The sequence below is a fragment of the Impatiens glandulifera genome, chromosome 5, assembly GCF_907164915.1.
Source record: "Impatiens glandulifera chromosome 5, dImpGla2.1, whole genome shotgun sequence".
NCBI classification, from domain to species: Eukaryota; Viridiplantae; Streptophyta; class Magnoliopsida; order Ericales; family Balsaminaceae; genus Impatiens; species Impatiens glandulifera.
Genome location: NC_061866.1, coordinates 21896332 through 21911266, shown reverse-complemented (window position 1 = coordinate 21911266; position 14935 = coordinate 21896332). Strand labels below are relative to the sequence as shown.

The 14935-nt window shown below is 32.1% G+C and overlaps 2 protein-coding genes across 2 annotated transcripts; one reads left to right on the top strand and one right to left on the bottom strand.

The window, feature by feature from the left end:
• The first annotated feature begins 872 nt into the window (after nucleotides 1-872).
• On the top strand, nucleotides 873-3085 carry LOC124940500 (transcription factor GTE7-like). The gene is made up of 3 exons (XM_047481021.1): nucleotides 873-2418; nucleotides 2493-2646; nucleotides 2724-3085. The coding sequence occupies exons 1-3, from the start codon at nucleotides 1039-1041 to the stop codon at nucleotides 2789-2791; spliced, it is 1602 nt and encodes a 533-aa protein (XP_047336977.1). The 5' UTR covers nucleotides 873-1038; the 3' UTR covers nucleotides 2792-3085.
• Nucleotides 3086-4191: 1106 nt separating this feature from the next.
• On the bottom strand, nucleotides 4192-9115 carry LOC124940511 (heat shock 70 kDa protein, mitochondrial-like). Its single transcript, XM_047481033.1, has 6 exons — nucleotides 8904-9115; nucleotides 7529-7602; nucleotides 7375-7453; nucleotides 6715-7281; nucleotides 5660-6280; nucleotides 4192-5083 (listed from the first exon to the last, which is right to left on the bottom strand). The coding sequence occupies exons 1-6, from the start codon at nucleotides 8976-8978 to the stop codon at nucleotides 4439-4441; spliced, it is 2061 nt and encodes a 686-aa protein (XP_047336989.1). The 5' UTR covers nucleotides 8979-9115; the 3' UTR covers nucleotides 4192-4438.
• Between the last annotated feature and the right edge of the window lie 5820 nt (nucleotides 9116-14935).

Here is a 14935-nt window from a genome sequence, read left to right as displayed (position 1 = left end):
ATTAAACAACTGCACTTGATGTTAATTTTGTCTTTTGTCTTTTTTTTTATATAATTTCATAATATTTTGAATTAGTTCGTAGTAAAAAAATTATCAACAGAAACATTGTTTATTATGAGCCAAAAATAAAGTTATTTAAAATTTTCTGAATCTTCAAAATACTAAATCAAAAAAGAAAATTGAGATATAAAAACAATTTAGATAAACTCTCCTTTGAATTTGGATTTTTTAGGAACTTTTTAGGTTTTGCTAAAAAAATGAATTATTTAATATTTGTTTAAGATAAAATGTAAATATTTTGTATTTAAATTTAATAAAATAATTTAATAGATAAATTAAATTATGTAATTATAAGACAATATTAACGTAATCATAACAAATATTTGTAAAATATCCAAAACTTAACCAAATAAAATAAAATAAAATCCAAGAGGTTGGTTTTGTAATTAAAATTTGACCAATTACTTATATTAATTTGTTTAATAATCTAATAATTAAATTCATTAATTAAAATATTTTTAATAATCTAATCAATTACTTATTAATTAAAATAAATAAAAACTCAAATAGACAAATGATCAAACATGGTCTTAATATTAATCGGTCACCATGTACAAGCCGCGTCATGAGTTTTTTTAGGGCTCCACTTTTAGAAATCCAAACTAGTTCAGCGGGCACATCTCTGCCGTTGATGCCAGGTCATCCAGTCAGGTCAAAAGGATGGCCCATAAAATTCAAATGGGCCGTCCGATCTAAATAGTAAAAGCAATCGACGGTCTCCAATCTACCCAAAATGCCCGCGGGCAGATCCATTGGCCTTTAAGAAGCGGACCTCTCCCTCTTAGTTCTTCGTTCAATTCATTGCTCAAACCCTAATTTTCTCATCCCTCTTATTTTTTTTGTCACTTTGAGTCGAGAGAGCTAGCTTCTTCTCTTAGTGATCCGACCCAACTTTTTTGGCCGTAGATTCTTCTACATTCTGACGTCCCGTTGGAGATCATTCCAAATTCGATGCTGCCCGCGTGATTTCGGACTCTAATGACGTCGGCCATCTTAACTAGCCTCGATGAACCTAGCTGGGGAAAATCTGCTGCTGGATTGATGAGGAAGTCCTCGCATTCAAACAATTTCAACACTAACCCTAAATTGCATTCCATCCCCAACAAGAAGACACAAAATTTCCCCCTTCTCCAAGATTTTCCATCCCTCACGCAGACATCCGACGATGCGCATTCGTTTAGTCAGAGGCCGTCGGATTCCGATGATTTCGAATGCGGTGGTAAACTTACCTATAACATTAGTTCGTATACAAGGATCGAGCTAATTGACCTGAAAAGAAAGTTGACTGCAGAGCTTGAGCAGATTCAAACCCTCAAAGATCGTGTGGATGCCGGAGATTTTCAATCTCAACGTCCGCCTCACCAACTTGCTGCCAAGGACAGGAATGGTTCTGGTAAAAAGAGGCCTCTTCCTTTTGTTTCGGAAAAGAATTCATCTAGACCCCCTCCTGCAGTCGTTCCAGCTAGTAGTAGATTAAATGCAAAAGAAATCAATGATATAATGATGGTCTGCAGACGCTTTCTTACTACATTGTTGAAGCAAAAACGTTGCTGGGTTTTCAAGAAACCTGTTGATGCTGCCGCTTTAGGGCTTCACGACTATCATCAGATAGTAAAGCATCCCATGGATCTTGGTACGGTAAAAGTGAAATTATATAACTCTTCATACAAGACCCCTTTGGATTTCGCTGCAGATGTCAGGTTGACTTTCAACAACGCTATTTTGTATAATCCAAGAACCGATGACGTGCATCGTTGGGCTGTTGAGTTGCTTGATCGTTTTGAAGAATTGTTTAAGCCTGTAGAAGAAAGGTTGATGGGACCATCCCGGACAGAGAAACAGCCCCAGCTGCGACAGAATTCTTGGAATCACATTCCAACCCCTGAAATTGATAGATCAAATAAGCCAAGATCGAATGGGAATGCTGGGAATGCGATCCCGCACATTGAATTACCACCAGTGCTTCCATCATCAAAAAACCCTCCTCCATCAGTTCCGCCACCTTCAAGAACTACCATGAGACAACCGAAGCCTAGCGCAAGAGATCCTAATAAAAGAGAAATGAGTATGGAAGAGAAGCAAAAGCTTGGTGTAGGGTTAGAGAGTTTACCTCAGGAAAAGATGGCACAACTTATGCATATTATGAAGAAGAGAAATCAACATCTAGTGCAGGAAGGAGATGAGATTGAGCTCGATTTTAGTTCTCTTGATACAGAAACACTATGGGAGCTTGATCGATTTGTGACAAACTGTAAGAAAATGATGAGCAAGACAAGAAGGGAAGCACTCATGGGAAACCCTTCAAATCAAGCTGATGATCCCACAAGCTCGGCTTCACCTTCAGATGAAGAAAATGTGGTAAAATTAAATTATTTTTTGTGCTTTAAATTCATGAATAAGTAGTTATTTTGTGGGTTCTGGAAAATTGACAGGATGATACAGTAAAGAAAGCGAAGAAATGGGAAGTTGGAGAAGAAGACGTTGATATAGGAGATGACGATATGCCTATGAATACTTTTCCTCCATTGGAGATTGAGAAGGATGAAGGTTCCAGCAGTGATACATCATCATCATCTTCATCGAGTGGTATGTATTCATTCTCTCAGACAAATTCGTTTTGTGGGTTACTTTTTTGTTAAATCGACAGAATTGATGACTTGTAGACTCAGAGGACTCTCGAAGCTCGTCAGGCAGTGATTCTGATGCACAGTCACGTGGGGAGGCTACTTGAAGCATTTTGGGGTTTTTTCTATGTTACTGTTATCTAGATTTAGATTAGTTGGTTGGGACATAAGAGAGACAGACATTATAGTATAATAGTAGTTAGATCGCTAGCTAGTTAGTGAGAAAGAAGAAGAGTGAATAGAAGAGATTGTTTGATTTGTATGGATTCAATCTCCTTGGCTAGAGAGAGCAACATTATTATTAGAACAAAGGAGTTATGGCCTCTGAGATATGATGAATTCCGTGTACAGTTTTCTTCTCTATAAAGTTAGTAAATCTGTTTAATTCTGATTCAAACCCTTCTCTTGTTTATACTAAACTACTTCATCTCCTCCTTACTCTTTGTTCTTTATCTTTTGTCGCAAAAATGCAAGTCCATTTTTACCCCGAGATAAGTGAGCAAACTTGAAAAATGAAGGTCTTGTCCTTTCATTGAAATTTGTAGAGTTCTTTGATAAATGAAATTGTCAAGTTTTGATAAATGAAGTTGCGAAGTTGGTGAAGTGAGATTTTGAATACACACAACACATTTTAGGGCTAACAACCAACTTGTTTTCTTTCTTAAATCTCAATTCTAAATTGCCTAAACCTCAACTAACTTATTTTCTCTCATAAATCTCAAGAGAGCTCTACTTTATATTCATATTCTAGTTTCAAAACCTTCAAATATTAATTTACTTCAGAAGGAAACAAAATTATTATATTTCCAAACAAACTGCCTTAAAATACTAAATTTGTCATTTATATGGATCAGGGGAGAGGGAAAACAAGTTGGCTGAACAAGGAGAATTGGAATTAGAATTTATATCAAAATTTTAATTTCTATATTTAGAAGAAAAATAATGTATAATTGTAATTCCATAAAATTTTCCAATTGGCCATGTTTTTAATAAATCAATTTTTTTTTAGAGAAAACAAACAAATTAAAGCTTGATTTTTCAATTCCATTGGTTGAACAAAATTCCTTTCATGAAAGTCTTTGAAGAGGAACCCTCTTCGCTTAAGAGAAGACCGGGATGGAATAATCGAAATGAAACTACACATCCAATTCCAATTGGAAAAACACAGACTAAGAAATTGGTATAGTTAGCGTTCCATATTTTCCCAAATCTTTACATAAGAGTGATTTTAAAATATAGAGTAAATTCTAAAGTCATGGATAAGGAAAAACATACTTTAGCCATAAATTATATTTTCCTTACATTACATGACAAAGCATCAACAAAAGAGGAGTATAGAAGTAACTTTAGATATGGACGCAAATGGAATTGTTACATTTTAATTCTTGTTCAGTGTTTTAAGCAACATACCAAAATGAGATGCAAAGGCCACAATTTTAAAACAACTGCAACATCAATAAGACCTGTTTCACAAATTTAAATTCAAATGAAAATAAACCTGCATATGGCCACACACAAAAAGGACTTTGCCTTTTTTATTGCCATCAGGATCTCCATAACAAAATAGCAAGCACTGAAGGTATGATGAATATATCATCAAATAATCAGACGAGCTAAAAATCTCTTCTACCAAAATTTCAATAGAAAATCTCTGAAAAGCTACATTCATTGTTTGTTTTCTTTTCAAAATGTGACCAGAGAGGAATGAATAATTAAGTATATTAACTAATAACTGTTTACATGTAATGCAAACTTCACTTCTTTACCTCCTCATACTCGGCGTCAGGAGTCTTGGATCCTCCTCCTTCACTAGAGGACGACTCGCCATCGCCGCCGGCGCCACCACCACCACCAGATTTTCCGGTCATATGCTCTCCAATCTTCGAAACAGCTTTATTAGCAGCTTCAAGCTTAGCTTTAATCTCATCAACATTTTCAGTTTCCATGGAGCTCCTCAATTCAGCAATAGCCAACTCAATCTCAGAAACTACTTCCCCCGGAATCTTATCCCTATACTCATTCAAACTCTTCTCCATACTGTAGATTGTTGTATCCGCATTGTTCTTAAGATCAATTAGTGCTTTTCTTTCCTTATCCTTTTGGGCATGAATTTCAGCTTCTCTAACCATTTTTTCTATTTCGTCGTCAGAAAGGCCTCCTGAGGAACGAATTGTGATTTGTTGTTCTTTACCTGTTGTCTTGTCTTTGGCAGAAACTGTAACAATTCCATTTGCATCGATATCGAAAGTTACTTCTATTTGAGGCATGCCTCTGGGAGATGGTGGAATACCAACAAGATCAAATTCACCTAGACTCTTGTTATCGGAAGCCATCTCTCGCTCGCCTTGCAACACCTTTATACCCACTTGAGTTTGGTTGTCGGCGGCTGTTGAGAATACCTGAATCAAATCATTCATTGTATATTTTCATTAACTTGTTAGGGCATGTTTCTCTTATCATCAACATAAATACTAAAATATTAAATACAAAGGATATTTTAGTCATTTAACCTAAAAATCAATTTTTGCATCAACGTGTTTTTCTTTTTGTTTAAAAAAAAAGAAAACTACATTAAACAAGCACTTGGTTTACCAAAACCCCATCTCAACATGCAAGTTTCCCACTATGTTCACGTAAATTTAGCAAACACTCTGTCAGATATCAGAAAAGATTAAATATTAGCCTATTTGAAAACTACCCCAATTAGAAAATTGTTAAAGTTAAAATTGAAAAAGATTTAATTTTAGTTTGGTACAAGATCACATCTGGATCATTATTTTGTGGTTTTAGTTGCTTCATTTAGCATACAACTTATTTTCTATATCATTATCCAAACTATAGTCAATTTTTTTTAGTTGATATCATGATCCATATTACTATGTTATAGATCCCTTGGCAAACAACTATATGATGATTAGCATGACAAATGTTGATAATAAAACAAGCCATTTAAATAGAAAAAAAAAGTGCAATACCTGACTTTTCTTAGTAGGAATAGTTGTATTACGATTGATCAACCTAGTGAACACACCACCCAAAGTCTCGATACCAAGTGAAAGCGGAGTGACATCAAGAAGCAGAAGTTCCTTAACATCTCCACGAAGAATACCACCTTGAATGGCAGCCCCCATTGCAACAGCTTCATCAGGATTAACCCCTTTGCTAGGAGCCTTACCAAACAAAGCAGCCACAACTTCTTGCACTTTAGGAACACGGGTCATTCCTCCCACAAGCAAAACCTCATCAACTTCCTTGATAGTGATGCCAGCATCCTTCAGACAGTTTATGCATGGGTTTTTCGTCCTTTCGATTAAGTTGTTCACCAAGCTCTCAAACTTTGATCTGGTCAAAGTGATATTTAAATGCTTAGCACCAGAAGCATCGGCCGTTATGAATGGTAGATTGATCTCAGTCTGAGCAGTTGACGATAGCTCAATTTTTGCTTTCTCAGCAGCTTCTCTTAGACGTTGTAATGCAAGTTTATCTTTTGTCAGATCAATTGCCTCTGTTCTTTTGAATTCACTCACAAGGAACTCCAAGAGGGCATTGTCAAAATCTTCCCCTCCTAAGAAAGTATCACCATTTGTTGCTTTCACCTACATAGTTATAACAGTATTAATAAAACTTAAGGCCTTATTTGATGTGGATTAGTTGTTATTAATTACAAGAGCTTGTTTGAAGTATTTGTTCTTTTTATAGACTGGTTATTTGGAAAAGAATCTCGTTTTATAAAAATGTGGATTAGTTGGGTTTATTGGGCTAAATTACTAAAATACCCTTACATTATTTAATATTTAAAAAGATAAAAAAAAATCAATAATTTGAATGAGGGAGTGATTGACAATGGAATAAGGAGTTATTTAGGTTAAATCTAAATAATCCTTGGTCAAAACAACGTCAAATCACCTAATAACCCATTGACAATCTACTCATCAATCACATAATTAACCAAAATATTCTCTATTTGTTTTAAAAAATATATAATATGGCTAATTTATCTATCTTTTACATTTAGACAAGTGTTAAGTACCTCAAAAACACCATTGGATATCTCGAGTATGGAAACATCAAAAGTCCCTCCTCCAAGGTCAAATACGGCTATGAGACCCTCTTTGTTGTTCATGCCATATGAAAGAGCAGCAGCTGTGGGTTCATTAATTATCCTTTGCACATCAAGACCTGCAATTCTACCGGCATCTTTTGTGGCTTGCCTCTGTGCATCATTGAAATAGGCTGGGACAGTTACAACAGCTTTAGCAACAGTTTTTCCAAGGTAAGCCTCCGCAGTTTCTTTCATCTTAGTGAGTACAAAAGCCCCAACTTGACTTGGAGAATACTGCTGCCCATTTGCTTCAACCCAAGCATCTCCACTAGGAGCACGGATTATCTTGTAAGGCACCATCTTCATTTCTTTTTGTGTCTGGGCATCATCAAATTTTCTTCCTATAAGTCGCTTGGTTCCAAAGACAGTATTTGTAGGGTTGGTCACTGCTTGGCGCTTAGCAGGAGTACCAACAAGAAGCTCTCCCTTTTGAGAAAAGGCAACCACAGATGGAGTGGTTCGAGACCCCTCAGCATTTTCAATTACTTTTGGATTCTACAGAACATATGAAAAGATAATGGCACATGTTAGCAATTTTTTAACTCTTCCACTAAAAGGTTTATTATCAAGACCTCAAATAGTTTTTACCTTGCCTTCCATGACAGCAACACATGAGTTGGTTGTACCCAAGTCAATTCCAATAATGTCATCTCCAAGAGGCTTTGAACTGTTACAGAGAGAAGGTAAATCTTACAAGATTTTACTATCAAAATGGATTCAGTAATAGTTCTATGGACAGTACCTAAATGGTCTGACTAAATTAGCCGATTTCTGTCCCATACGTGATGTTGACCATGTGGTGGCATTTCCAGTCAGCTGGAAAAGGCATCCCAATGATAGATTAACACATCTTTGCACTCAATAAGGTTTTAATGAAAATGATTTTTAAAGAGCAAAAAATGAGCAAGTATTCAAAAAGATCAAATTCAGAAATTACTTCATTTTTAGTTACTTATGGGCTAAATAACATATCAATTCAAAAAGAAAGATCACAAAAGACCAGCTTCAACAATTTTCAATACCAAATCAAAAACTGCAGGGGTTAGAGCATGTAAACCAAACTAAAACACCTGACCATTCAACTGTCAAAAGGCCAAACAAACTATGAATAAATAATTCCATAACTGGAAGACCATCAACCAGTGTTCCTATAGGAGTAATGGATCAACAAAAGCATCCATCATGTTGAAACTGTAACTGAATAAGGACTCCATTCAATTTATACATAAAGTATGCACACTTCAAGATAACAATCCTTTCATGAAAGATGAGAAGAAAGAGCCAAAAAATTGCAAAAGTTATATATATATTTTCACCAAGTTATAAAAAAAATGATGGCAAGTGTTGACATATGTTTACTAATCTTTGCCCTCAAAAGATGCTCCAGCAAGGTCCAAAAGTTGAATCTTGGATATCAAAGTGATTTATGAGTATTCAACAAAAGATTGTCTAGTTCCATAGCATTAATAGCAAATGAAATCAGCCAGACATCTATTTCCGGTCTCTATCAAAATCTTGAGCAAGAAAGTTAGAGCTATGCAACTATTTGCTCTTTTAACTCCTAACATGTAGATCTAAGCCTAAGACCACGAACCAGACACGTTGAGAAGTAATAAAAACAAAACAACTAGACATATCTAAATATAAACATACAAATTTCAATTAGACACGTTTGGTTCATTTCTAGAGTTCAACTGGAACAACAAATGCATACAAATAATAATAAACAAATAAATGTCGCAAAAGAGAATCATTGAGAAATCAACTATAGTCAAAATATCATTTCAAACTTTTCTTTTGGACAACAGAAGGGGTAAAAGTTGAAAATACTTGAAATGAGTCGGTCAATCACAGCGGAAATATATACGTGCAGGTTTGATAATTCATAGAACATGAAAGGATAAAATAAAGTAAAAGGAGAGATATGCATCCCTATAACACTTGTATATAATGGAGTCTGATCAACTAGGCCACAACCACAATTAAAATCTATGAAAGATGTAACAGTCGTAAGCATCTTCAAGTATGGAAACGACCAAATAGATAGATATAGCACACGAAATGTTGGAATCAGTATATTAATTCGCATGAAAAAAATATAATCTTTGGCCTCGTACGTATTTGTAAGCAGAGATAGGAGAAGAGGAAAGATCGCGGCGCCTGATCGATCTGAGCAACACGGAGGTCGCCATTTTTGAGAGAGAGAGAGAGAGACGGATTGAAGGAAACCTGAAGCTAGCTGATGAAGGATGGGTTATGGGTTTTCAAATTGAGGGTTTAGGGTTTTTAGAGTGATTGGACAAAGGAGGCGCTCAAAAGAAGAGGTGTAATAACAACGAGGAATTCATTAAATACGGAAGGCAGAATCAAAGTGTGGGTCGGTCGGGTATCCAAATATCCTTTTTCCAATGTTATTACTATTTTTTTTAATGAAAATCACTATAATTATCGAAAATGAAACCAAAAAAAAATGTAATACAAAAAGCTTAAAGATTATTTTTGGGTTTTAATTAGGAGCATTCAATGTTTGGTCTCAATCGAATATCGAATTTGAATAAATTAAATTCGAATTTTATTTTTAGTTTTCAAATTAATTTGAATTTAAATACGGTTTTTGAATTAATTTTCGAGTTGAGAATTCAACCCGAAAACCAAATCGAAAACTGAATTCATTTTTCATTATTTATTTTATTATTTATTATATATAATATAAAATTTATTATATATTATATTATTTAATATATATAATAATTTCTCTCTAATTTCTTAGCCGGTTCTTACCTCATTTATGGCTTCATCTTTATTCTCTAACATAATTAAATAATCTATCTAGTCTCCCTATCTCTATTCTCTTAACCTAATCTCAAGCCGTCATCTCTCTTTCATCTTCATTCTCATATGAATTAACATAATCTTTAACGTCAACTCCATCTTTCATCTTCATTCTTATATGAAAGAGCCTTAAGGCTTCAATTACATCCATTCTTCATTCTCACATGAAGAAGTCTTCAGACTTCAACTATATCTGAGTTTGATTTATTTAATCTTGTTATTTCTTAGTTTTTTCTTTGTTAAAACTGTTAAATCTTAATATATCTTCGTGACGTTTAACACATATTTTGAATTCAAAATCTATCTTCGTCGTTCAACATCATAATTCAAATTTTGTTTTGAATTAGAATAATCCGAATTAAATATTAACAATAAAAGTTAGGGGTGTTCAATATTTGGTCTGAACCGAATATCCGACCGAATTCGAATTCACCGAATTCGAATAAACCGAATTCGAAATACATTTTCGGTTTTCGAATCGAATTTTAAACCGATTCGATTTCAAATACGGTTTTCGGTTTGGTTTTCGAGTTTAGGTTTCAACTCGAAAACCAAACCGAAAACCGAATTCATTTTTATTATTTATTTTTATTATGTATTATATAATTTATTACATATTTATTTATATTAAATTATCATGCACCTCCTACTAGATCCCTACATTAAATCCATAATCCCTAATTCATTTTCGCATTTCTCTAGTTATCAACACGTCACAACCGCCATAAATTGTCGTCGGCGACACTATTTTACTTTCGTCGTTTAATTGTCGAATATATATTAGCGTTAAGCTAAATTTGCGTGATTTATATTTTTTTTATAATTTAAGTAGATAAGATCTCTTTAACAACTTATTTATTTTGTTAACTCTTTTTAAAAAAATTATCTTATGAGTAGGTGATGTTCTATATTTAGTCTAAACCGAATATCCGACCGAATTCGAACCGAATTCGAATTTACCGAATTCGAATAAACCGAATTCGAATTTATTCAAATCGGTTCGGTTTTCGAATTTTCTTAAAAAAAATAAAAATTCGAAGAACCCGAACCGAAAACTCGAAGAACCCGAAAACCGAACCGATGAACACCCCTAATAAAAGTAAAAAAGAAAATCGAATTTAGTTCGAATTCGAATTATTCAAAATTCGAACTGAATACCAAATTCGAATTTAGTTCGATTTTATTAAAATTTATTCAAATTCGGTTCGATTTTCGAATAAGCTAAAAAAATAATAATTTGAAGAAACCGAACTCGAAAACTCGAATAACTTGAAAACCAAACCGATAAACCCCTAGTTTTAATACTAAAAGAATGGTGTTATTTAAATAAATTAAATAGTTTTTTAAAAATTACAATGAAATGAAGTAATTTAAATTTGTTTAAATAAAAAAATCAAATTTTATATTTAATATGTATAAATTTAAATATAATGTAAATTTTTATTTTTATTTTTTTGTGTTAATATATTATATTATATCATGAAAATGAAGTTTTATATTAAATATATAATTTTATATATTTAGTTATAAAATATGTAATTTGGTGTATTGATGTATTTATAGTTTAAATTTTTATATTTTATTTTTCATATATTTTTTTTCTTAATTTATTTTTAATTTTCATATAAATAAAATATGTTACATTATAAAATTAAAATAAAATACTATAAAATAAATTTTTAAATAAATAAATTTATATTAATAAATAAAATAAAAGTATTAACAATAAAATTATTACAAATATAATATGTTCAATTATTTATAATTAATATTTGATAACCAAAATATGAAGCCTAATGATTGATTAATAATGTGATGTGAATCATGTGATATAAAATTATAAATAACTAAAAATATGTTATAATATCTACTATATATTTTTATTTACTAATTTCATAATAATAATAAAAAAAACAAAATTTAATATTGCTGGTAGATTTTAGAAGGTTAGGAGGGAATGTCAAATATATATATATATATATATATAAAAATTAATATTATTGATAAAATATTATTATAAATATATATGATCAAATAAACTTATTATATATATAAAAACAAATTGGAAAAATATTATATAAATATAAAAATTTATTATTAGGTTGCGTTCTTTGGAGATGCTTCTTCAATTTGAACATACACATATTCATATGAAATTTTTATACAGTTTGGCAGTGTTTTTCTATTTTTGACCAATCATGATTAGGGGTGGCTAAACCTACGGATCAGATACGATCCGGTATTTTGGATCGGATATCCGCTTTTATTCTTTTAAAAATTGCGATCCGTATCCGATCCGGTATCCGACCACTATCCCATCCGAAAATACCGGATCGGATCGGCCAACCGGATACTCGCTGATCCGATTTTTTTTTCATATTTTAATTTTTTTCATATGCTAGAAAATTGAAATTGTTCTATTAAGGATTTCAATTATGAATAATGACGATTTGAGAACAAATCTAAAGGGAAATGGAAAGAAAAACAAATGAAAGAGACATATTTTTGTTTGGGTTTGTAAAAGAAAATGGGAGAAAACATAAGAAAGAGGGAGATTTTGTATTTTTGTTTGGGTTTGTAAAGAGAAGAAAGGAAGAGATAGATTTTTATTTAGTTTGTAATTGTTTAATAATATTTTTATTTTGATTTGTAAAGAGAAACATGAAGGAAAATATAAGAAGAGAGAGATTTTTGGTTGGATTTATATTTATTTAATTATATTTTTGTTTGTGTTTGTTTATTTAATAAATTTTAAAAATGACCGGATCGGCTTCGGATATTCGAAATCTTTTATGCCCGATTCGTATCCGATCCGGAAATCCGATAAAAATATCGGATCGGATCGATATCCGAATCTGATCCATCGGATACAGATTTTTTCGGATTGGATCTGCCGGATCAACGGATTGGGTCTTTCGGATCGGATTTTTTGGCCACCCCTAATCATGATGCATCTTGAATATTATTAAATTAATTTTGGGTTAAATAAAATATATATTCGGAACTTGGAAATAACATCGTTTTCTTCCTAGTCCAACTTGAGAACCGCAAAAGGGTGAAGATTTTTTCACTTCACTCCCTTTTACATTCATTTTACAATATAAAAGGGAGTGAAGGAAGTGCACATCAGTAAAGATTACTTCACTTTACTCCGTTTACATCAGTAAAGATTACTTCACTTTACTCTGTTTACATCATTTATACAATGTAAAAGGAAGTTAAACAGACGCATAAAAAGAAGTGAAACTAGCTTAACTCCCTTTTACATTGTAAAAGGAATATAAAAGGGAGTGTAGTGAATCACTCGATAGCGCTTTTTTCACTCTCTTTTACATTGTCAATATAAGTGAAACAAACTTCACTAAATAACGTTTCATGAATATCGCTGTTTCCTTCACTCCTATTAACACTGTAAATTGGAGTGAATCTAACTTCCCTAATATACACTTGCTCACTTTTATTTATAGGGTAAATAAATGTGAATCTAGATTCACTGAATAACGTTTCCTTCACTTTTATTTACCGTGTAAATAAATGTGAAGCTAATTTCACTAAATAACGATTCATTCACTTTTATTTACAATGCAAATAGAAGTGAAACTAACTTTACTGAATTACGCTTATTTCACTTTTATTAGTACGGTAAATATAAATATAAATGAAGAACTTCGCTCTAAATAAATATTTATTATTTATAATAAAATATTTTATTATTAATTAATTTATAATTATTTTATTAATTAAATTATCGACAAAATATTTTCCTGTAATGTCACTTCAGCTATCATGATTATTTCACATCAATCCTCAGATCTTATTAACTCTTCCATCAATCCTCAGTCCTTATTAATTAATTTCTGATATATTTAAATTATTTTGTATTAATTAATTTATAATTTATATAATTATATATTATATATATAACAACATAATTAAAAACTAATTTGTGATATATTAAAATAAAAATAAATTATTTTGTTTAATTATTTGTCTCCTTTTTATGAATTTAAATACAATTATACAATATATATGCATACCAAAAATTATAAAATAAATGTGAAGTTATCTTCACTAAATAGCGCTTCATTCACATTTATTTACAAGTGTAAATAATTTCATTCACTTTTATTGACACTCTTTTATTGACACTGTAAATAAATGTGAAGCTAGCTTCACTCTAATGTGTTTCCTTCACTTTTATTTATACTTTAAATAAATGTAAAGCTAACTTCACTTTAGTGTGATTCCTTCACTTTTATTTAAACTTGAAGTTAACTTCACTGAAGGAATAATTGAAATAAATAAAAATATTTCTCGTTACACTCTCAATATTCACTTTCTCTCTCAGCGATTATCTTTCAACTTTAAACCCTAAGACGATTCTTTTCCGCTACAATCTTCTTACAAAAATGACACAAAATGACAACAACAACATGCTCATAGCGGTATCCAACAACCAAGAAATCGTCTTGATGGTATCTAACAACAATAAAATTATCCCTATATCCGACCACATCAACGAAATTGTCCATGTATTCAACAACAACACTACTGATAAATTAGAGAGGTAATGTATTTTGATTAATTATGTGTTTCTAGTATTTTCATTAGTGTATTTCTAGTATATTTTATTTCATATGTAAATTACTACTTGTTAGGATCTAGATTGTCGATAGTGGACCGGGGTTCGACTAAAGGATAATCTCTAACAACACTCAACGGTTGGCGCTAATCCGATTAAGAATTAACACCAGTTTCAATACTACACAAGCTGTCACAAACCCTTGAACCGAGTTCAAGTGCGGAGGTGGTTTGTTTCAGATTGAAGCAACACACTCATAGGATGGATAGAGATGAAATATAGAGGATATCAGTTTGAAGGTTAGTGAGGCGGTTGGGATGATATGAGTCAGTTAGGATATCGAGCCGATAGGAAATAAAATACAGGACACATGTTTTTATGGATGTTTGGAGATAAAACTCCTACGTCATCCCTTCTTCTCAAACCACGAGAAGGATATTCACTAAAGAATACACACACAATACACAATCGAGTCTTATTTATTGCTCGATAATCACTCTTACAACTCTCACAGAAATTGTAATACACTTCACAAATACACACTTAAGCTTTGAATCTTTTAGAGAGATAAGGGCTTTTGATCACTTTGTAACTTAGTAACTTGTTCTTGTTCTCTCTATTTTGCCTTTTTCTTCTTGTTCTTCAACTTCTCCTTTTATAGATAAAATGTGCCAACGGTCACATTTCTTCAACGGATACCTTCAAGGTAATCCTTAAATCTGATTGGTTGAGCAG